The sequence below is a fragment of the Diabrotica undecimpunctata genome, chromosome 4 (genome assembly GCF_040954645.1).
Source record: "Diabrotica undecimpunctata isolate CICGRU chromosome 4, icDiaUnde3, whole genome shotgun sequence".
NCBI lineage: Eukaryota > Metazoa > Arthropoda > Insecta > Coleoptera > Chrysomelidae > Diabrotica > Diabrotica undecimpunctata.
The window spans coordinates 71,857,126-71,881,889 of NC_092806.1; the positions used below are offsets into that span (position 1 = coordinate 71,857,126).

Genomic DNA, 24,764 nt, shown 5'->3' on the forward strand with positions numbered 1-24,764 from the left:
ATTTAGAGGAATATGAAAATAAAGAAAATGCCAATAGATTAGAAACAGAAAACATGGAGAAATCTAGAAAAGGAAGATCAAGAAAGGGTCGCAAGAGACGAGTTGAAAATCAATCCCGGCAATTTTGAAAACTTTTATGTGAAATTTATATGCCATATTTAAGTCAAAAGGGCAAATCCGTAGAAGCTGGACAGTTTACAGATTATCGCTGCAAAGACAAATGTTACGATAAAATAAGTGTAGAAGAAAGGCAACAAGAATTTAACAGATATTGGGCACTTAATAACTATCAAGCTAAATGCCTCTACGTATCATTTTAGTCGTAGTTGTGTCACCAAAAAGAAAAATAATTAAACTATCGACTAAAATAACCCACACAAGAATATACCACCTAGCTGGTAAAGTAGTATGTTCAAAAATGTTTATTCAAACTTTGAGAATATCCTCGTCAAGAGTTGACCGATATTTAAACACAAGTCATTAAAGATCATAGAGAAAAAAAAAACAGCTACCCATTGAAAAATGCCTAAAGATCAAAAACAAAGAATTATTGATCACATCAGCAAATTTCCAAAGTATAGGTTGCATTATTGTAGAAACCAAAGTGAACGACTTTTTTTAAACAGTGATGTAACCCTCGACATACTGTTTAACTTGTATAAAGAAGAAAATTAGGATATTGTTTCTTTTTCATCCTATAAACGCATATTTATGACAGTTTTAACTTGCAAAGGAAACGACTTAAAAAGGACACATGCAATAAATGCGATAACTTTGCAGTTAAAATCCAAAGCTCTACATCTGAGCAAGAGAAAAAAGAACTTGAGATACTAAGAAATACTCATCAAGATGAAGCAAAAGCAGCTAGAAATCTTATGAATTCAGATCCCCAAAAAGCTAAAAATAAAGAAAATCTGGAGGTATTCACTTTTGATTTGGAAAAAACCCTGCCTCCAGGAAAAACTGGGTAAGGCCATTGCCATGTTTGGGTTTAAGACACAGCAGGAGAAGGAGTACAAGAGATAGGTTCTGTTTTATTAAAATATTTGCAAGAGAACCTAACACCTCAAGTAAATGAATTGATATTATAGTCTGACAGTTGCGGAGGACAAAACCGCAATATTACTTTTACAATCTTCTATAAAAAATATAACGATGCGCTTTCTAGTACCAGGACACAGTTTTATGTCCAATGACTCCGAATTTGGGGCCATAGAGTCAGCATTAAAGCTCCAAAATTGGTTGTATACTCCACATGATTATATAAAAGTTATCAAAAATTGCAGAAAACGAAACAAATTAATGGTTCAAATGGTAAAAAAAGAAGAGTTTAAGGGAGTTTGCGATATTTTAAAACATATTGTAAACAGAAAGAAAGATATAAATTGGAATTTCACTAACTGGCTTTAAACTAAAGAAATACTCCTTATGGAAGAAAATCCGTTTAAAAAAGTCAGAAGAAATGCAACCAGGACTACAGAATTTTTATATTCTTCCAAACTGCAAATTTTGTGGCCTAATGGGAAACTTGGCTCTATTCCAAAGCTTAATGACATATTATCGTTAATGGAGCTTATTCCATTGGATGCCAAAAAATTTTACGAAAATATCGTAGGGAATGAAGGCATTCAAGATTATATTGACGGCTTTAATGGATAATTAGACTTCGATATTGAAGACCTATATAGTATTTTCTGTAAACGATATAACTTTTTATATGTATTAAAGCTAAGAATTTAATAAAACGTTAATATAACACGTATTTTTTATTTTAAAACATCAGATTAAGCGCCAAATATAATCCGGTATTTTTATCTTAAATCATACATATATTAAAAAATCATTAACGAATTAAGCTACATTTGATCGAATAACTTTTAACATATAAATTGTTTTAAAAAATTTAAAAGACATGTTAGATTTTTTTATATTTGCAATACTCTATCAAAATATAAAACCTGTCAGTACTATAATTTAGAAATAGCACGAAAAACAAATTTAAAATCTTTACACCCATTTTTCTCAATACTACCTTTAGGCATTTAATCTGCTATTACATAACGCGGTCCAATTACAGCGCAATTTGTTCAGGTATCTTTCTTAAATTTTATGTTTTAGTAACGTGAATAATTTTCTTTAGTACGCAACCAAAATCGTAAAAAGAGAATAATTTTTTTCTTTGCAATTTTTTGAATGTTTATTGCCGAAAAGTAGAAAATGTAAAAATGTAAACGTCAGATTTTTGCTGTGATACTCATTTGTATGTAATTGTGGCTGCGTTGGTTTGTGTCTATTGTTTTAGTACAGTCTGTAATATAATTCCGCAGAGTAATAAATAAAGAACATTTTTGCTTGAAATATTCTAACAGGAAAGGTGAAAAGAAGGTGAAATGGATGTAAAACAACAAGTTGACAAGAAGGTTGTTATAAGAAGTTAAACAGTTGGGAATCAACCCAATCAAAACGGTAAACATGAAAAGAAGGATGAGATGATAAAAATAATACAACGATTAGCACTCCATTTTAAAGGAAGTAAAAAAAAAACAAAATAATTTATGCAGAATAGTTAAGCAAACTAAGAGTAGGAAACAAAAACCTAAAGGAAGAATATCAAATTTTTTATATTCTTTTGATGAAAAGTAAACAATTTAAGAAGTATGTCTGATAATCGACGAAAAGTTTGAAGTAACTAGAGGTAAAAAAGGAAAATGTTAATATCATTTTAACAGAATGGAACATTATCGCAGAAGACGCTGAAAAGCTGAAAAATACAATTGAGAATTATGGATAAAACAATAAAAATACAAATAAAAACTAAAAAACCTAAAACCAGAAGACAAAATAGATTTTTTTAGCTATAACATCAAAAAGATAAGGAGAACCTAAAGCAAAATAAAAAAACATTTAAAGATTTTAAAGAAAGAAGAATTTACATTAAGGATGACTTCATAGTTTTAGCAAAAAAAATGCCCAGGAAATTAAAGGAAACCTCATAAGTGATTAAACATAACGGAAGATCAATACAAAAGTGATTTTATGAAATTAAAACAGATGACATAGTATTAAGACGGAACAGAAAACAAGAAAAGTTGGTTTCGCTATAAAACTAGAGGAATGTCCGAGATGAACTAAATCTTAAAATGAATAAAAGCGAAAATATGGCAACAATCAACGAGAAGCAGAAATATCAAAAATTGTAAATGAAAACAAAAACAAATGTTTCAAAAATAAAATTTTAATAAGAGCTTGAAATATTAGATCCTGAGAAAGGGGACCCATAAAGCATAATATACCTACCTTTATTAACGAAACAATATAAGCTGCATATCCTGGTACCTACTACAGGAAATTAAATACGTAAGTACATATATACATACATAATCGTTCCTCTGTACCCGTAAGTCTCGAGGGTGGTGATAGATGATGCTTTTTTGTTTTTCGCCATTTGTGTTGTTTTTTGCCAATATTTGCCCTGATTTTGTAATATTTCTGCTATATGGCTGTTCCACTCTTTTTTCAGTCTGTTTCTTCTATTTTGTCGTATTGCTTTAGCTGTCCACACTGTTTTCACTTGGTGTATGGTGTACTTGGTAAAAAATTCTTTTATTTATTTAATTTTAACTCCGCCTGCAGTTTTGTTGGGTGGATCGAGTACCTCGATAGAACTGTTGCCGGTCCCAAGCCCGGATTAAAGAGGAGGGGTTTTCAGCCAGGTTATCATCCTTGTGATAGACTTTGAAACCATACAGCTCATAGAAACAGGATTATACCTCGGAAAAGGAATGATTTCATTACAACGACTAACGCGAGAAAGGGGAATTTATATAAAACAAGAAATATACTTCGCATCGGTACTTGGAACGTGAAGTTTCTAAAGACAAGAGAGAGAAATTGCAAAAGAGCTTGTAGAAAGACATATCTCACCTACAAGAGACAAATAAAAGAGGAAAGGGTAAAATTATGCTAGATGACTATCTGATAATTTACAGTGATGTTGCGAAAGAAACCAGAGACAAAATAGGAGTCGCCCTGTTAGTACAAAAAAAACTTTTACACCAAGTACAAAAGTATAAATATACCTCTGAAAGAATAGTAACTGTAAAAATTAAACTGGATGTCAAACCTTTGAATGTGATAGAAATCTATGCACCAGAGAACAATAGAGATACCACGACAAGGAAAAACTTCTACGCCTTCTTCTACTTCTACCACCTTCAGACTGTAATAAACAAGACCCCAAATAATTAATCATCATCATCAATCAGCCAATCCCGTCCACTGCTGAACATAGGCCTCCCTCAGTTCTTTCCAGTGTTCTCTACACTGGGCCGCTTGTAGCCAGTTTCCCGCTACTCTTTTTATGTCGTCGGTCCATCTAGTCGGTGGTCGTCCTCGACTTCTTTTATAATTTCTGGGCCTCCATTCCATAATTCGTCTTGTCCATCGTCCATCTTGTGTCCTGCCCAGTTCCACTTAAGTCTCGTGGTTCTTTCGATGACGTCTTGAACTCCTGATCTTTGCCTGATTTGTCGGTTTGTTATGTGGTCTCGGAGGCTCACATTCAGCATTGCACGTTCCATGGCTCGTTGTGTAACTCTTAGTTTATTCGCAGATTTCTGCGTGAGTGTTAAAGTCTCTGCTCCATAAGTTTGTACAGGCAAAACACATTGGTTATAAACTTTTCGCTTGAGACACATGGGAATTGAACTTTTTAGAATATGGCTTAGTTTGCCAAATGCTGCCCATGTCAGGCCTATTCGCCTCTGTATTTCATTTGTTTGATTGTCTCTGTTTATTTTAATCTCGTGTCCCAGATATTTGTAAGTGTCTGTTTGTTGTATGGTATTATTGTCGATAGTTATATTTCCACTCATTACGAGATTTGTCATAAGTTTAGTTTTCTCAAAGTTTATCTTTAATCCTGCTCTTTCAGACAGACTTTTAAGCGAATGTAGCATAGAAACTGTATCCTGTAAGTTATCTGCGATTAATACGACATCATCTGCAAACCTCAAATGATTTAATCTTTCTCCATCTATATTAATGCCCATATCTTGCCATTTAAATAATTAATATATAACATGAAAAAGACAGTCAAGATTTGATTTCACGTACAAAGTGTCTATGTATCTGTTTATACGTATTTGGCCCTAATAGGGCTCATCAAAACAGCTAAATTGTGTTTCGAAACTATTTTACGGATTTAATATATAACAATTATTGGTGATTTTAACGCCCGCGTTGGCAATGGTATAGTTCCAGGAATAAAACAGTGATATAACGAATTTATGAAAAATGAAAACAGACCTCTGTAACATAAACGAGATACGTATTAATAATACACTTTTTCCTCACAAAGAACAATACAAATACACTTTTGAAAACAATAGAGGACAAAGATCTATAATAGACTATATTCTGTCAAATAGAGAGTAAAGCCCTCTCAAATCTTGGATGTAAGAGTACTAATATTAGCAGAAATAGGAAGTGATCATAAATTGGTATTGTGCAAAATCAGATTGAAAACACATATATGTGACAACAAAACACCAGAATACACCACAAAGATAAGAGTCGAAAGCTTCCAAGATGACTCCACAAGATACCTATTGCAAAAAAAAAAAAACCTAAAAGAGCAGAAATACTTGTTACTGAAAGTGGTGGAGTCGAAGAAAGCTGGGCAAAAATTAAGTCTAATATCTTTGCCTCGACCAAGAAAGTTCTTGGTAAAAGAAATATAAATAAAAATAAATCGTTCTCAAGGCGAAGAACTCCATGGTTTTGTACAGAAGTGAAGGAAAAATGTAAAGAAAGAAAAAAGGTAACTTGCAATACATGTCAACCAAAACACAAGAGGCATACCAAAATTTCAATTAGAAACGAAAAACACGCACTTGTAAGAAAACTAAACAATGATCACTGGAAACGCTTTTGGAAAGGAATGGATTATGATTTTTACACAAAAGGAAATATAGAGCTATTCCATCATCAGTGCACTGAAGCACAGTGCACTGATGATGGAATATAGATTCCGAAAACGTTTTGTGATGTAGCCCGATTGGGTGTTTTAATTATATACCTACCTTTTATAAAGGATTTTAAAATAAATATTTCGATCATAATTTCTTCCCGGAACATGACACTTCCTCTTTTATATGTGTAAACATATCTGGCAGTTTTCGTTTTTTGCTTCTCTTCCTCAACTTTTAAATACACGAATTCGACGGTCATGTGATTTTACACAAATTCTAGTTTCGTCTGAAAATAGCATATTTTCTCGATTTCTAATGTGCCAGTTTTGGTGTTGAAGACACCAATTTAGGCGATCGATCTTGTGCTGCTTGGAAAATTCAAGAACCCTAAACTGTCTACTGCTCTATAGTCGTTGGACACGAATTCTTTTTCTTATTGTTTAAACTGAAACATTTACTGTAGCCTTTAAAAGTTACAGCAAAAGTAGCATTTAGAGCTGCGGTTGAGAAATTGTTGGATTTCTTTTAGCTATTTGGACAATGAAAGCGGTTGGTACTTTTTGGCGACTTTGTCTTGGTTTATTTTTAAGCGTTTCTGAGTCCTGATACCTATAGATAAATTCACGAGAGGATTTCAGTACAGTGCTTATGAGAAGCGACGTTGACGCTTAGGCCGCTAGGCACGTTCATAGTCTGCAGGTGTGATACAGGACCGCGTTGGCCCTCCTGTAGAATAACATTAAATCATGCAATCCTATTAGAAGTAAATGTACCATTATTTACAACTTCAAGATTTTGCAAATTGCACAAAATTTAATAAAACTGTTTTCTTTGAATTTTTTTTTTACTTAATTATACAGGGTGTAATAACAGAGTGGTCGGTATATAAATTGTTAATTTATATACCGACAGGATATATATACCAACTTGGATCAGTTATTACTATTAACAGTCTCAACAATTATTACAAAGAAAAGTGTGTATACACTTTTCACGCGCACACGATCTTTTTTAAAGTCAGTGTTTCGGGCTCCAACGTAATGTTTAACTTGGCTCCAAACCATCTCTATTGGATTAAGCTCACAGTGATAGGGAGGTAATCGTAATACTATATATATATATATATATATATATATATATATATATATATATATATATATATATATATATATATATATATTTAGAGATTCTACAGTATTCACTGCCTTCCCTCGCTCAACCGTTTCCATTTCTCTCTGTTGTTCCATTCTCCATCGTTTAGTCCTCTCTTACTCATGGCGTCGTCTACTTCGTTCCTCCAGGATTTTCGGGGTCGTCCTCTTTTGCTCCTTCCTATGAGGCTCCATTCGGTTATTCTCTTTATCCATCTGCTGTCGCTAGTTCTTCTTACATGTCCATACCACTTTAGTCTTTTTTGTTCTATATATGTTAGTATGTCTGTTTCTATTAATGTTCTTTGCTTTATTTCGTCATTACTAATCGTAATACTTCTACGCCGTATTTCTCGACCAAAGTTTCGATGTTATACTTGTCGTATATATCTGCATAACTGTTTGCTACATCCAATAGTTCTGACTTCTTCATATAAATAATCTTCTTCATAAAATATATCCTTTTCTCGTAAGCATTCTTGAATTTGTTGTTTGTTCCAGGAGCTTCTTGGCAAATTTTGTTTGCATGAATGATATGGAGCATTATCCATTACTACCACATTTTTTTCTTCTTTTGGGAGGTTTGCGATTAGTTTATTTTTAAACCAGTCTTCGAAAGACTCGCCGTTCATTTCGTCATGGTAGTCTCCTGAATCTTTTTTTGCTAAAAATACACATTCTGAATTTGGTACAAAACCTCTATCAGATCCAACATGTAACAAGACAAATCTCGGACCTGTTTGTTTTGGATCATTTAGACCAGTAGTCAAGCCTTTTAAAAATGCATCCTTATAATTGGTTATGGTTGAATCCATCCATACCTTATTTACTGTATGTCCGATATTTACCCAACTTTCATCCAAATAGAAAATATGGTATCCTTGATTTCGATAATTCTGTATTTTTCTAAGAAATTTATGCCTCCAATTTATTATGTCAGGACGTTCCATCATTACTGCTTTCTTTCCTCTTTTTTCATAAACAAACCCCATCTCTCTCAATAGTCGATATAAAGTACTTTTGGAAAATTTAGGCAAATGTTCGTGTAAATTAACGGCATCCAGGATAGCTTTGATTATGAGAGGTATGTTCTTTAAGAAAAATTCCATGTGAACAAGTCTTCTCAATTGGCTCCTGATATTCTCATCGTAGGTAAACTCCCGATTGGTTTACTTCTTGGTCCGTTTACGTGGGTTTTTCAGAATTTTGGGTATGTCTCCATTATGATCCAATCCTTTCTGACGAATTTTCCATACTGTCCTATCGCTAACACCCAGCGCTGTACTTGTTGTAGAAACAATTTGTGTTGGAGTCAGATCGGAATTTGTTTTTGTTGTATATATCAACATATTCAAAATAATTTGTCGCACATATAAATCTAAGATTTGTCCTTGTTTGAAACTTTTCACCTCTAAATGCTCCATGCTTTGACACAGTACATAAAAAAAGTTTAAAAATAAATCGCACTTATTTTTTGACAAGGTAACGTACCTCCTCGAATGCACACACAAAACAGTTAAACCGTTTCTACAAACTGCAAAACTGTTATAGATATACGCACTCGTATAACAATTAGTAGATACTATTATCAGGAAAATTCTAAACGGACATTTAATTACAACAATACCGAAATTTCTACACGGTTAAACTATTTCTACAAACACCCATTAGTCAGTAAGCTATTCTTCGAATTCTACGACTTTTACTTCGGAGGTCATTATCGAAATACAAAATATTAATCAATTACAAAAATTTTGTTGTTAGTAAAAAAATTCTTCTAATAATTAAATTTAATCTGACTCATTCATATCGGCAAATCAGACATATTAAACATTTTAAAGTAGAAGACATTAAAATTATATTGCCATTATTTATGAGTTGCAAGGATTTTATTAAAAGATAGTTCATTCAATTATATGAAATCAACTTTAACTTAAAAATATCAGTCACAAAAATCATAGCATGTGATTAGTGTTTTAGGTTAAATCTTCGTATTTTGTGCTAAGGTATCTCCAGTTACTATATGGATAACTGTTAATGAAACACCCTGTATAAATAATACTAAAATATAAATGATGTATCCTCGATATATTTTTGACTTATCTACTAATCGTAGCATTTTCTTTCTATTCATTTCAATTCTATTCAAATGTCTCCAAACATTCATTTCCGTAAATATGACAACAAGAGATGTAAGAAATTTTCTATTTGTTTAATACAACAATTATCAACAATTGATAAGGATCGAAGTCATATTTTACTCCAGAAATAGCCAAAATTTGTAAAAATTTAATATAATTAAGAAATATTAATACCCCGACTTTATTATCAATTTTAAACGAAATAAAATAAATTTTGCCATTATGGTCATTTTTTACTAGGGTCAGCAAAAAGTTGAATATTAAAGTCGTCTATTTTCATTTATTCGATTATAATAATATAATATTCGATTATAATAATATATATATAATAATATAATATTTGAAATCATAATTATGATCCTTATCAATTGTTGAGCACTATATAACGACGACGTCCGAATATTTTCTGGAACAGTCATTAGGGCAAATCAGTGAATGTTAGTGCAAAATTGCAAGTGTTCCGTGTGTAAGGGAGTGTTAAGTTCGAAGCCGGCTCTGCCACGTTGAGGCCGATGATGAACTAGCAACGCTGCAGCGTTTCCTTCCATTTGATTAATATTGTCCGTAAGAGCCAACGCTGAAATGTACTGGTGAATCCGAGTTTAGCATAGATTTTTGACATAACATAATACCAATAATCCTGCCCCTTTGCACATCCGATAACCTTACATGAACGCAAAAGTTAGTTTATTCATTTCCATTCAATTTACAACTAAAGCAAATAATCTATAAAGCACTTTATTTTCTAAAGTATTCTCTAAACATTAAAATTAAAAGTGTTGACAAAGGTAGCCTTTTTAAGGATAACGCTGATTTATTTGTAATATTGTATTTACATTAAAAATTAATGTGTAGATACTTATTATTATTTTTATTTACCCATTTTTTTACACAGTCTTTTTGTATGAATGGTAACTTCAATAATGCTTCTGCCAATACTTAGTATTTTAAATTCACTTTAAAAATTAAAAAATATGAAAAGCTTTTTGTTAATTACAAAGACGCTAATAGTTCTGATAATACCTAGTATTTTAAATTTGCGGAACATGCTATTTCAAAACAAAGAATTCAATATAAAAGATTAAATTTATTTTATACATTTTAAAATGTTCCTTTTATTACAAGCCTGCAGTGGCGGCCGGTCCGGGTCGGCAGGGTCAGCAGTGCCGACCCACACATTTCGGGTCATTCGACATTTCATATTATAGATTTTTTTAATATTTAATTTAATCAGTATTTCAATAACTAATTATCGCAAGTAATAAGTTGATGTCATTTGTTTGTTTGAACTAAAAGGAAAATATCTGTGAGATAATACAGACTAAATTTAGTTCATGGTTTTTAAAAGAATTTAATTAATTTGAGCGTTAAGTAATCCCTACGCATCAAGACGCTTTTCAAATTAATGATCCGAGATCTAAGTCATGCATCCGACTGGTGAATTCTTATACAGACCCGTTTCGGCAAGCCGATCCCACATTTGACGATTTGCATGTAAAAATCAATGAAATATTAGTCGATAGGCAACCAAATATACATTTCTCTCCGTACGTATTAAAACGGTAGGTACGGCAGAATTGAATTTGCCGATGCTTCATTGTTATTGACCGCAAATAAAATGTTATTTCGGGATAAGTACAGTGATAGTGCACTGATTGGCTTTCCTGAGAGCGGATCGATCGATTCGTTTTGTATTGATTTGTTTTAATTTTTTAGAGTAATGCTGTGATAAGCTATCGTTGCCGTAAAGGCTTTTTTAATATCTTTTAAGTTTTTTCTTGTTTAAAATTAAAGTGTAAACAAATTCAGGTAAATTAATTTAAAAAATACAAGGTATGGGAACTGTAGGCACTGATAAATCTGATATTTTGCAAAATGGATTTTCATCTATTCCATAAAAAGAACAAATTGATATTAAGAATAAGGGGCATTAGTTGCTTAAAATGTCCCGGCTTATAAATATGAGTGCGGTAGGGAAAGTAATAGATTATTTTCGGATAATTGGTACAGCAAGTACTCATGGCTTACCAGGAGTGAAATAAAAAACAAACTTTTCTGTTGGCCTTGCATCTTATTTTCGACAAATAGGGCACACATCCAAATTCGTGGCGTCAATCTGGTTACGATAATTTAAAGGAATTATTTAGGGCTTTACAGAAACATGACATTTGTGTAAACAAATTCAGGTAAATTAATCTAAAAAATACAAGGTATGGGAACTGTAGGCACTGATAAATCTGATATTTTGCAAAATGGGTTTTCATCTATTCCATAAAAAGAACAAATTGATATTAAGAATAAGGGGCATTAGTTGCTTAAAATGTCCCGGCTTATAAATATGAGTGCGGTAGGGAAAGTAATAGATTATTTTCGGAAAATTGGTACAGCAAGTACTCATAGCTTACCGGGAGTGAAAAAAAAAACAAACTTTTCTGTTGGCCTTGCATCTTATTTTCGACGAATAGGGCACACATCCAAATTCGTGGCGTGCATCTGGTTACGATAATTTAAAAGAATTATTTAGGGCTTTACAGAAACATGACATTTCGAAAGATCATACATGCAGCCAGATTAAATTAGATTTATTTGGAAAACAAAGTTCTATGTTTCATTAGATAATGTCCAACGTGAAAATGCCATTAAACATAACGAAATTGTAAAAAATAATCACGCAGTTTTACGTCGTTTAATTGATATAAATTAATTAATAGAAGCAATTAGTTACATTTTGAATAACGTTGAATCTGAGATTTAGGAAACCATTTGCTTTTCGCTAAAAGTAGATGATACTACTAATATATCATGTCATTAACAATTATTATCAATTGTTCGATACGCGTTACTTGGTAATATTTATGAGAGATTTTTACGTTTTACAGACGTGAGTAACAGCCATAAGACAGAATATATTTTTTATATCAAAAATAAATTGGCAGGGCAAACTTATGACAACGCTGCCGTGTTGTCCGATGAATAGAATTGTCTTCAAGCAAAAGTTAAAACTATTGCATCGCAAACTTTATTTACTCATTGTCATGCGCATATAATAATTTAGTTTTTCAGGATACGTGTAAAAACATTAATTTTCGTAAAGATAGTAATTTTCAATATATACGCAGTGACCTTTTGGATTCGCTTGATATTTCGGAACCCCACAAAAAAAAAACAAAGGCATGACACAGACACAGATCTCGAAAAACGAATACATTTTGAAATTTTGGATACTATTATTATGCAAATAGATACTCGTTCTTCAAATTTTGAAGATTTGCAAATTTTTGACCTCTCTAACGATTCAAAATTTAAAAGTTACGCCAAAGAATATCCAAGATATCTATTGGAAAAGTTAAATAAAAATTATCCATCATTCTTTAATAAAATAAAATTAGAAAATGAACTAAAAGTTTTATATGCTGATCCAAATATTTTCGGAAGGTGGGATAAGTTACAAGATATGTATAATTTTATATACTGCAATTCATCACAGCAAACTGTTGTTGAAATCAAAAAATTATTGTCATTAATTCTCTTATTACCATCAATTTCTTCATCAAATGAACGGGATTTCTCTTGCCTCAAAAGAATCAAAACGTATAGTCCAAACACCATGAAACAAGAGAGAATGTCAAGCTTGTCTCAAATGTCAATAGAAAAAAAAATATCTCAAAAACTCTAATAAATTTTACGATCACGTTATAATCCATGTCGCTACCTCCAAACAACGTAGATTAGAGTTCCTGTCCCTAAAGCCACGAGCCGCCCTTGCAAGCCTGTTTTTAAAACATTTTTTATATGTTTTATTATGTTTTACATTTTAAAAGCTTTTGTTCAATAAGTTGATTTACAAATAAATTATTCCACGCTGAAATAATCAAAGATTATTTAAAAAGAAGAAAACAAAACTGCTAAATTAAATTATTAAAATAACGAAAAACATGGGAAAAACAACAAAATTTAAATTTCTGTACGGCTATTCACAAACATCTGCCTTACAAAATTACGAAAAATAGGTTAGTAAGAATATTTAGAAGTAACAAGAATAGAAAGACAACCAAACATTTTTTACGTAGAAATTCTCAGTATAAGGGAAAAATACGGAAAACGATAATAGAGCAATAACTTAATGAAACTCTTAGAAGCATAGAAGCACTTTAAAAAAGTCCATGGTGCCAAGTTGAAAAAAGTGCATCTGGCAACCAACTGAAATACTTCCATTACTAATATTTCACCAATTTCATTTATTAGTCACAATTTTTGAAAAAATAGGTCAGCATGAGGAATAGGATTAACTCCTATTCCTCATGCTGACCTATTTTTTTGCAAGGATTTTGAAAAAATAGGATTCACTCCCCGCCTCTCGACGCGTTAGTGTTCTGAGCTGTTGGACGTGAATCCCTGTCCTGGCATTTGGTTTTCCCCTCTGGCTGCGTTAAGTAGTTGAGTTACTGTGACCAAATGCCCATCTTGGTAGTTAGTATTCGCCTCTGGTTGCGTTGAGTAACTGAGTTACCGTTGCTAATTACCCATCTTCCTGTCTTTTGTTTTCTTTTCTTTTTTGTTCTCCTGAAGAAGCTACATACAATTGTAGCGAAACGTCGAGAATAACCCACTTTTGGGTCACTCACAAATGACACGGTCCAAACCCGGAAGACGAATAAACTATAAATAGGTCAGCGGTCAAATACGACCGCCGGGGAGTAGGCGGCATACTTATTCCCCTGGTGCCAAGCGGTCGGTCGAGCGGTCGTTCTGTTCATGATGTGACTTGTGGAGTATTATTTTGTTGAGTGGTTGTTTTGACCAATATTTTATCATTAGAGGTTTGATTGTTAGTAAGACAAGTAAGTTAATTGTAATCGTGTTATTTTTAGAGTTAGATAATAGTAAAAACAATTAGGTATTATTTCTTGAAATAAAATGGGAAGTCGCGGTAAAATGATGGTTGGTATGGTTTTGGAAAGCAATGAACGTTCAGGTAAGATATAATTTTCATATTTTCATATCATATATTCCTATTATATTTTCAGATGTAAATCATTGCATAGGATTACTGTTTGAAGTACGTACCTACACAATAAGCAAGATAGTATTCTGAAAAACATATTATCATTTGAGCAAAATGAAGATCACGAAAGCCAGGAAAATTCTGCTGATGGATACGAACAACTCTCATGAAAAAAACCTATTGGCAATGACAAAATTTTCAACTATTCTGCGGAAGCTGGATTACAGGCAAATTACGCTGCAGCTCTTATAAAAAAATTGTCCCCCTAATAATATTATAATTTGTTATAATAATAATTGTTTTCGAATTTTCGTTAGACGATGAAATTATAGATGAGATGGTTAATCAAACTAACTTGTATGCCACCCAGATTTTGTGCGATACTGATGATATCAGTAACGAATCTAGACTATATCGATAGGTTCCAACCACCAGAAAAGAATTATTACAATTTATTGGCCTTGTAGGTTATATGGGACTTGTGAGACTGCCTTCTATTGACAAATACTGGAGCACTGACAATTTCTACAAAAATTGTATGGTTCCGAAAATTATGCCTAGAAACCGATTTCAGCTCCTTCTAAGAATGTGGCACTTATCCGATAGATAAACTTATTAAAAACTTTCAAGCAGTTTATACACCAGGGCGTATATTCTGTATTGGTCAGTCTGTTATTCCTTTCCAAGGTCGGTTAGTAATGAAACAGCACATACCGCAAAAGACGCATAAGTATGGAGTTAAGCTTTGTAGTGACAATGGCTATACGTGGAATATAAGGATTTATGCAGGTAAGGAGAAAAATGAAGGTAACGCTTCTGTACCAACAAATGTAGTAATTAACCTATCAGAAAACCTTTTGAATTCGGGACGTACGATAGTAGCCAATAACTACTATACAAGCCTAGAGTTAGCTAACATTTTACTTGACAAGGAAACTCACTATATTGGGACAATAAGAGCAAATCGTCGTGGAAACCCAAAAGAAGTAATAAATAAAAAATTGAAGAAGGGGGAAACGTTTGGGTTGGAAAACGCGAGAGGCATCTGCGTTTTAAAGTGGAAGGATAAAAGAGATGTCTTATTACTATCTACTAAACACACTACCGAAACTCGAGCAATTCAGCGACGAAGTGGTGTTGTTCATAAACCTCAGGTTGTAATGAAATATAATGAGGCAAAGTCCTCAATTGATCAGTCAGACCAGATGGCAAGTTATAATTCACCTCTACGAAAGTCACTTAAATGGTACAGGAAGCTCGCTGTAGAATTTCTTCTTGGTACATCCCTCGTAAATTCTCACATTATTTTCAACCAACTAGCCGATAAAAAGATGAAAATTACTGAATTTAGAGAGCATGTAATAAAGTCGCTCTTAAGTTATGAAGACAACATTGAGTCACAGAATGATTCCGAAAGGGAACAACAAATACGAACTACAAGGAGATCGATGCAAACTCATACTTTGGTGAAAAAAGAAGGACCATATAATAAAATAAAGAAATACTGTAAAAGTTGTTATAAAGAGAAGATTCGGGGAAACATAACAAAAAATTAGGTCAAAAAAGTAGTAACTTACTGTGACACTTGTGAAGGTCAACCACACCTTTGTTTAGATTGTTTCAACAAACACTCCAAATAACCGATAATTTTTAATTTCTTTTGTGTTCTTATTTAACTTTTGTATGTATTTCAGTTTGTAATGGATATTTTTTTAGTTTTATATTTTTAACTCGAAATAAAGATATGTCAAAATTTCGATATCATTTTAGTCTCCCCTATTCAGCCAAAATGAAAACTAATATGTATATACGACGACTGTATGCCACAATGGTCGAATACTGCAATAATTTCGCTTCTCTACACGATCTCTAGCAAAACAGGAACTATATCACAGACCGTATCAAATCGGTCGTATACGACCGCCGTGGCATGCAGCACTTATTGAACTGTCGGTCTTATACGACCGCCTGGCAGTCAACCTGTTAAATAATCTAGTCTCAGAAAGGCAACTTAAGCAATGGAACAATTTTAGTTTAAAAGAGTGCGATAAATATCGTAGTTGTCAATATAGTTGGTGCATCTTGAATTAAATATTTATTTAAAAAATTAATCAATTGAATTGACAGATATAATTTACTAATTTATTTGTTTCAGTGAAGTATGTTACAGACATAAGATAAATTAAAAACGTACGAGTATGATTTTCGAACTCATAGAATTAACTCATCTTCGAATTTTTTGGGGCACGCGGAAAATATGCCAGACGAATGAAAGATGGAAACAATAGTAGATAAACCTACCAAAAAAAGATTACAGAGCATGTCTGAACTATCATAATATTAATTAATAAATGGATCAGACAAAGTGATGATGAATATGCAAGAGAACGATTTGCAATGAATGTTGGAAAATTATTGATAGGTACATACTACATACCCATATTTTTTCAGAACAGAAAGAACCAAAATACATATCCCAAATATAATTAGGGACAAGTATGGACAAGATCTAATTAAATAGGATTTCCACAACGTGTAATGATATGGCATTAAGCTAAACACCGCAAAGACAAAGGTGATGGTCGTCAGTAAAACGCCAATACAACCGGAAGTGGTAAAAGCTTATGGTGAACAACTGGAGAGAACTAACAGTATCACTTACCTTGGTTGTAATCTAAATGAAAACTGTATGGTGTCGAAAGTTGGACTTTCACGGATACACTTCTCAAGAAACTGGAAGCCTTTGAAATCTGGGTGTATCGAAAAATCCTACGAGTAAGTTGGGTGGATAGAGTTTGTAACGAAGTTGTTTTGCATCGAATGGGAAAAGTTACGGAAGTCGTCAAAACAGTTAAAAATCGCAAACTTGAATTTAAATATTTTGGCCATGTTATGCGCCACGCAGAGAGATATAATATACTCCATTTAATAATACAAGGCAAAGTAGACGGAAGAAGAGGGCCAGGTCGAAGAAGAACGTCATGGCTTAGAAACCTGAGAGATTGGTTTAACAGATTCTCTGCATCTCTTTTCCGAGCTGCCGTCAACAAAATTACTATAGCCAATTTAATAGCCAACGCTCGATAATCGAGCTCGGCACATGAAGACGAATGGACAAGATAAGTATGTTTAAATATGACATTTTACAAATACAGTATATTATTTTATTAAGACAAGTCCTGGTCTCACTCACTAACGATTCCTTAGAAAAAGGTATATTTCCAGAGTGCCTAAAGACAGCCATTATTATTCCTCTTCATAAGTGTGATGAAAAATCTAATGTCTGAAACTATAGACCTCTTGCCTTACTACTAGTCCTAACCAAAATTATTGAGAGACTTATAAAAGCCTGACTTATGTCCTTCCTCGTTAAAACAACATTTTATCACAAAGTCAGTTCGGCTTTTTATCTAATAAATGTACCAGCGTTGCTATGTTTTCTGTACTATATGAGGTCTATCAAGCACTAAACAATAATCTTTATACTGCTACTATTTTTTGTGACTATGCTAAAGCTTTTGATTGTGTAAATCACGACATTTTGATAAAAAAAGTAATTTCTACGGAATTTAAGGTATTTCTTTGAATTGGTTCCAATCTTACTTGAGGAATAGAAAACAACTAGTTAGAGCAAATGATACTGACTCTAGTCACAAAAGCATTGTATGTGGAGTACCACAAGGTTCAATACTGTGTCCTCTACTTTGCCTTATCTTTATAAATGACATTACTAACTTAAAAATAGATGAAAAAATTTTTCTTTTTGCTGATGATACCAATATTACCTGGAAGAACTCTAATATTGCAACTCTTCATGCAATTATAACTTCTGATCTACTTAAAATAAAAACTTGGTCCGACTGTAATTTACTATCTTTTAACGTGAATAAGACAGTAGTCTTATCCTTTAAAGGAGTTCTTTAACCCTTGCTTCTTAATAACAGCAAGATCAGTATTGTTGTTTCTATAAAATTTCTTGGTATTTCTATAGACAGCAACCTTAAATTGGTCCCTTTATATCGATTTGTTAAATAAGAAACTAGCCTTAGCCTGCTATACAATAAGATCTGTTTCGAAGAAAATCAATTTAGCATCTTCAGTTATTTTATATTCATAAAAGGTACTCACGATTCGATTTCGCTTAGACATAATACTCACTACTAGAATTAGAGTAAATTTTAACAGTTCAAATTTATAATTTTTGTAACAAGTTATTTTCATATTTTCAATATTAAAATATTTAAAAAATAATATATTATTTAGCACAGAGTAATATTTCAGCATGCTTTTTAATTAGGGTAATCGAGAAAAAAATGACTAGTCTGATAAAAATATAGTAAAAATCTAGCAGAGCACTTTTGTGTCTCCAAAAAGATTTTGCATTCAGCTGGCGTGAATATGAAATTTTTCGCATTAACTGTAGCTTAGGTTGTCAAAAATTATGAGGCTGGATCAGATTCAGTAAAAACCTGGCAAGCAATTTATACTTTCAGTTACAAGTAGATACAGTAAAATTGTAAAGAGATTTTTAACACCTTAAATTTTAATCTATCAGCATTATCGACTTCTCATTGAGGGTATTAAACAGGTGAAAACTAACTATGGTTGTATTAAATGAGTACAAATCTAGCACAATACTGTAGTATTTTGTATTTACGAAAAGACTTTCTTTTGTATTCAGCTAGCGTAAATTCCTACCTGTTAAAATTAGTGTAGTTGATTAACATTTAGTAAAAACTTACCGAAGTAGTTCTTTATATAAGTAAGTAAAATTAGAAAAAAAATGTTCTTCAGCTTAAATTTTAACCTAGCCACCTCGAGGGTTAGTCGAGGGGTAAAAAATTATTAGGATGGTAATAAATTCGTAGAAACCTAGTAGAACACTGCGATATTTGAAACAATTTCCTTTAAATGCACTGGCTCGAATATTAAGCTAGCTGGAACGTTTTTAAATAAGATTAGTTTAGGGGTGGAAAATTATCAGAGTGGTCAAAGTTTAGTAAAAACTTTGACCACACAAAACTAAAAAAAGCAGAACACTTTTTATTTTAGTTATGTGTGTAAAATTGTAAAAGAATATTTTTTCACCTTAAATTTTAAACTAACAGATTTATTGACTTCTGATAATAAGTAGTTAAGGGGTGAATAGTTACTAGTGTGGTAATAAATATGTTTTTTTAATTAGGGGTAGGTTTGAATGTGAAAAATTAACGGGTTGGTAATAAATTATTAAAAATGGGTGAAAAATATGGCGATTATTAAATTGGATTACGCTCATGTGTCCTCGTTAGCTTAAATATCCTTTCATAAAAGCATAGTTTAAAGTATTACTCACTAAGTGTAGTAACAAAGGCTTAGAGACATAAGAGAAAATTTAAAATGAGAAAAGAAATAAAATGAAAAAATAAAAAGAATGGAAACTTGACATACACATATATATATATATATATATATATATATATATATATATATATATATATATATAGATATATATATACAAATATATACAGATATATATATATATATATATATATATATATATATATATATATATATAAATATAAATGTTTTGGATAGCTTGGAGTCAATAAAAGTTAGTTTATTGACTCCAACCCATCCAAAACATATTTATGTACTTTGTCCAAACAAGTTACAAGTACTCCTTTTTTGTATATAAATATATATATATATATATATGTATATATATATATATATATATATATATATATATATATATATATAGCGTGTATTAATGTGGTTAACGAATGCTCAGTATCGAAATGATTCCGAATACAAAGAATAGTTAAAGTGAAAGTTTCTGGGCACAGTAGAAGTGAGACGCTTACGCAGGACATGTCGGTAAAGTGTATTACCAAACGTAGAGTCAGACTAAACATATACATATCTTTAGAAACTTAAGTGGTACTGTAATTAAAAAAGTCGATAACAAATAGGACAAAAAGGTAAAAGGATGATGACGATTTATATATTATGGATAAAACGACTAGATAAAAGATTTAAAAATAGGGAAAAAATTATTACAGAAGCAAATATAAATACAACAAGACTTTTTTTATAGAAAGAACCAATGCGTTAATTTGATACCCATATAGAAATACTTGTAAAACGCGAGGAGATTAGAGAGATTTCCTGGAGCAGGAAAAAAAGATTAAACATTAACAAGTTGAAAGAAACACATGGGGTAGACGGATAAAAGATATAATAGATACAGACAAAAATAGAGGTTTAAATAACTTACATTTGTCGTAACACGAAAACCCGTCAACAGCAAAGAAATTCCAGAAAGGGTAACGGAAATATGGTAAAGTATTAAGGATAGTGTAAAATGTATATATATAAATATATATATATATATATATATATATATATATATGTGTAAAAAAATATGGATAAAAGAAAGAAAAAAAATTTCGACAATAATACTTGCTATTGAGGTTCACTTTGAAATATGTTTGGGACTTAGACTAGAAATACTACAGTAAGCAGTTTGGACAATCTATAACCAAGTAAGGATTACAATCGACAGAGAGTTACAGAATAATTTGTTGTGGTACTTCCAACAATTTATTGTTAGTCTAAAAATCAACCTTAAAATAAGTAAATACAAGTTAAAATAATATAAGTATATAAGTAAGTTAAAATAATTAAAGCAATATATGTGTGAATATTAGAAAACAGTTGAAAAGAAAAATACTAGCATTTCTATAGTTTAATTTTTTTGTAATGTTTACAACGAAATAAAATTTTACGATATAGTTATTTACTTTTCTTTATTTTTTCCTAATTCTGTTATTTTTTTATTCCACTATGAAACATGATTTTGGAGAATAGAATAAACAATGTCAAGGATTAAAACGTAGGGCAACTTTTCCAAGTGCGAACAGAAATATTTTTGTATATCGGTAGAATTATATTTATATTCGATTTAAAATGAAATGAAACGAAAAATCTAGAACAAAATAAACAGAACATCTTAATAGAAAAGAAGCCAGAACTGTTCACACAACATAGAATGGTCACTGCAAAACTGAGGGATGAAAAAAATGAGGATGTGGAAAGAAAAGAGTACAAGAAAGTAAACGTAAAGAAACTCAAGATCAAAAATGTGCGAGAACGTTACAAAAATGCAACTAAAAAGATTGATACAAATAGAGAGCCAAAAAGAAATATGGAGAAGAGACGAGTGGTAAAAAAGACAGTCACATAAGCAAAAGCAAAATTATTGAAAGAATTTGGAGAAGAACTACAAGAAGGATATGTAACAAGTAATAGAAGCTTTCGGACGACAATTCGACAAATGAGGGGAGGAAAACAAAAGGAAATAAATGCAGTAAGAGATACATAAAAGCAAATTCAAATAAACTCAGAGCAAATAGCTAGGGTATGGAAAGAATATTATGAAAAAAATTGATACCGAAGTAATAAAGAAAGAAAATGAAATAAATGAATGCGAAGAACAGATAGAGCTAGAGCAAATAATTAGAGAAGAAATAATAGAACGATTATCAAATATAAAAATAAGCAAGGCAGGTGGAGATGAGGAAATAGAACCGGAAATAGTAAAATACACAATAGTAGAAAGGAATAAACTGGCTATGAAAAATATATAAAGAGGCGTTTGAAAAACAAATAATACCTAAATATTGGCAGAACAAATTCAGCATGCCAATATACAAAAAAGAAGAACATGTAAACTGTGACAACTATGGAGCAATATGTCTGTCATCGATATGCTTTAAAATATATACGAAAATAATAGAGAAGAGAGTAAGACAAGAAGTATAAATGGAACTGGAAGAAGAACAAGGGTATTTAGACCAGAAAGACAGACAACCGACAACATGTATATCATTAGGAACCAAATAAAAAGAAGCATGGAGACGGAAAAACTAACATTAGCATTCATAGACCTAAGAACAGCATTTAACATGATAAAAAGACAAATTATAGGGAAATGCTTGAGGAAAATAAATGTAACAAATGCTTGAGGAAAATAAATGTACCAAATACATTGATAACTATTATAGAAAGTGCTTACAAAGAGGTAAGAGAAAGAGTAATAATAACAGGGGAAAGATCGAAAAAATTCAATTGGAAAAGAGGTATTAAACAAGGCGATAGTCTCACCCCTTTGCTACTTATACTAGTAATGAACGAATTGATGAGTCCTTAATGTATGTGGACGACATAGTACCAATAGGAGATTCCAAAAATAAAATGCAGAAATTAACGGATATATGGGTAAAACGAATAGAAAATTTCAAAAAATAAAAATTAACGAGGAAAAACGTAAGATAATGAAAATCAGCTTCAAAGAAGATAAGGGAGATAATGAAACAAAGATAAAAACTCATAATTCGAAATAAATACAAATTACGAATACCTGGGTAGTATAATTACTAATGACGAAAAAATAGACTGAAAAATAACAAATAGAGTAAAGAAATCAAACAAGTTATACTATGCGTTAGCCCTAATACTGGGAAAAAGAGAACTTACATGGAAGACAAAAACGAAACTAACCAAGAACCAATAATGAATAAAATAGCAAAGAGACAAATGAACTCGTATGGGTATCTGATGAGGATGCAACCCAACATAATTACAAGAAAAGTCCATAAAGCAAAGGGAAAAAAAAGCAGACCAAGAAAAAAAAAGATTTAGGGGCGGGAAACGTTAAACAAAAATCACTTAAGGAATTAGAAATAATGGCAGGAAATAAAAAAGAATGGAAGAGATGGGTAAACGTAAATTAAAATAGCTAGCCCAAATCAGACACCCTGATAGGGTAAAAGAAAGGGGATAAAAAATAAAGAAAGAAAAAAATGGAACGCAATATATAAGAAATAAAAATGAAATTCAAAAAAACTTTTAGTGAAATATATAACAGCGAGATATTCCTATATAAGACATTACTTAAGGAAGACTGAGGAAAAAGAAGAAGACTTTTAAAGTATTTAATATTTTTAATTAAAAAAAAAACAAGACTAATAACTGATATAAATAAGTAAAAATATTAAATAGACTAATAAATAGAATTCAAAACAAATTCAAACCAAATTTAGAAAAAGTATCTTATAATTTAGATAAAAGTGGTAGAATTGCGAGTACTTGAATGTTATGTATGTACTTGAAATTTACAATTGTAAGGATATAATTGAGATCAGTATAGTTTAAGAAGCTGTACTAATAAAAAGAGTATTATAAAATTATCAAATCCAGGGGCCAGACAATACTTAATCTGAACATATTGCATAAAATAAAAAAAAAAACAATATAAAATCAAATTATTTTTAAACTTACTTATTAAAACAAATGCTTTTAACACAAAAAATATTTGAAATATATTTATATTTATGTTCTCCCGAGACATAAATTAAATTAAAATAAACAAATTGTACTATAGGTTTGTATGTCTTAAAATAATTATATTTACATTTAGACATTTTTGTACATAATTGTGAAATTTATTAACCCTTAACACGAAAATTTTCCAATACATATTTATTGTATAATGCTATTAAAAAAATATTTTACTAAAAATTGTTTGATAAATGTAAAAATTTTGTTCTCAAACTACTTAAAAAGAATGATGAAATTTTTTAAAATCTACCCACTGATCCTAAGTAAAATAGACATATTTCTAGTTTTAAATGGTTAAAAATATGACTCTCTCAATTTTTCATACAAGTATATAAAAAAATTTAATGCCTTATTACTTTGTAAATCTTTGGCAAAGTTTCATAAATACGCGAAAGCTCTAACAGCAAAATTCTTACCTTATCGTTTTCAGCCTACTCCAGCAGGAAAGCACTCAGGATGTACTGTGAGGAGAATCTGCACGCGTTAGTCTGTATATGTAGAGGGAGACGACCAATCGAAACGAAGATAAATGTGACGCGGCGTTCACAGAGACCAATAGGAAAAAGATGGCATTTATCAAAGAAAATTATGTGGGTGATGGGAAAAATTAGTTTGAGGTTGACCCATTGAGTGGTATCACTTGTTGTATCTGATAGAAAGGTGCGAGAAAAAATTTGCGGTGGAGATTAAGTAATAAGATACAATGGTTTTTGACATTACACTGCGAAAAATATGAAATATTTGACAATCATTATTATTTTAGTTATTGATCATTCGGTTTCTTTAATTATATTGTGTTTCGAAACAGTGTTAATAAATCTATTTAAAATCTGTGTTCATTTTCGCTAACATTATTGAAAAAAAGATACTAATAAATGTAAAATTATTGATCGTATAAATGGTTTAAATGAGCTATATTTTATTTTACTATGTAATTTCTTTCAATTCAGTATTTTCTGTATCTTATCTGATTAATATTTTTTACAGATTCAAATTTTATTTGTATTGTATATTTATAAACACTTTCAATACACATAGTTATACATATACATATACATATATATATATATATATATATATATATATATATATATATATATATATATATATA

The 24,764-nt window shown here is 31.2% G+C and overlaps 2 protein-coding genes across 2 annotated transcripts in view; one reads left to right on the forward strand and one right to left on the reverse strand.

The window, feature by feature from the left end:
• LOC140438712 (uncharacterized) overlaps positions 1-14,322 on the forward strand; it is a 54,218-nt gene extending 39,896 nt beyond the window's left edge. Inside the window, exons 6-7 of the mRNA XM_072528356.1 lie at positions 781-967; positions 14,292-14,322. Coding sequence (XP_072384457.1) covers positions 781-967; positions 14,292-14,322 — 218 coding nt within the window. The remainder of the gene's footprint in view (positions 1-780; positions 968-14,291) is intronic.
• The window catches only part of LOC140439663 (uncharacterized), a 336,018-nt gene extending 311,892 nt beyond the window's left edge, over positions 1-24,126 (reverse strand). The window contains exon 1 of the mRNA XM_072529720.1: positions 24,070-24,126. The gene's annotated coding sequence lies outside the window, so the exon portion shown is untranslated. The remainder of the gene's footprint in view (positions 1-24,069) is intronic.
• Between the last annotated feature and the right edge of the window lie 638 nt (positions 24,127-24,764).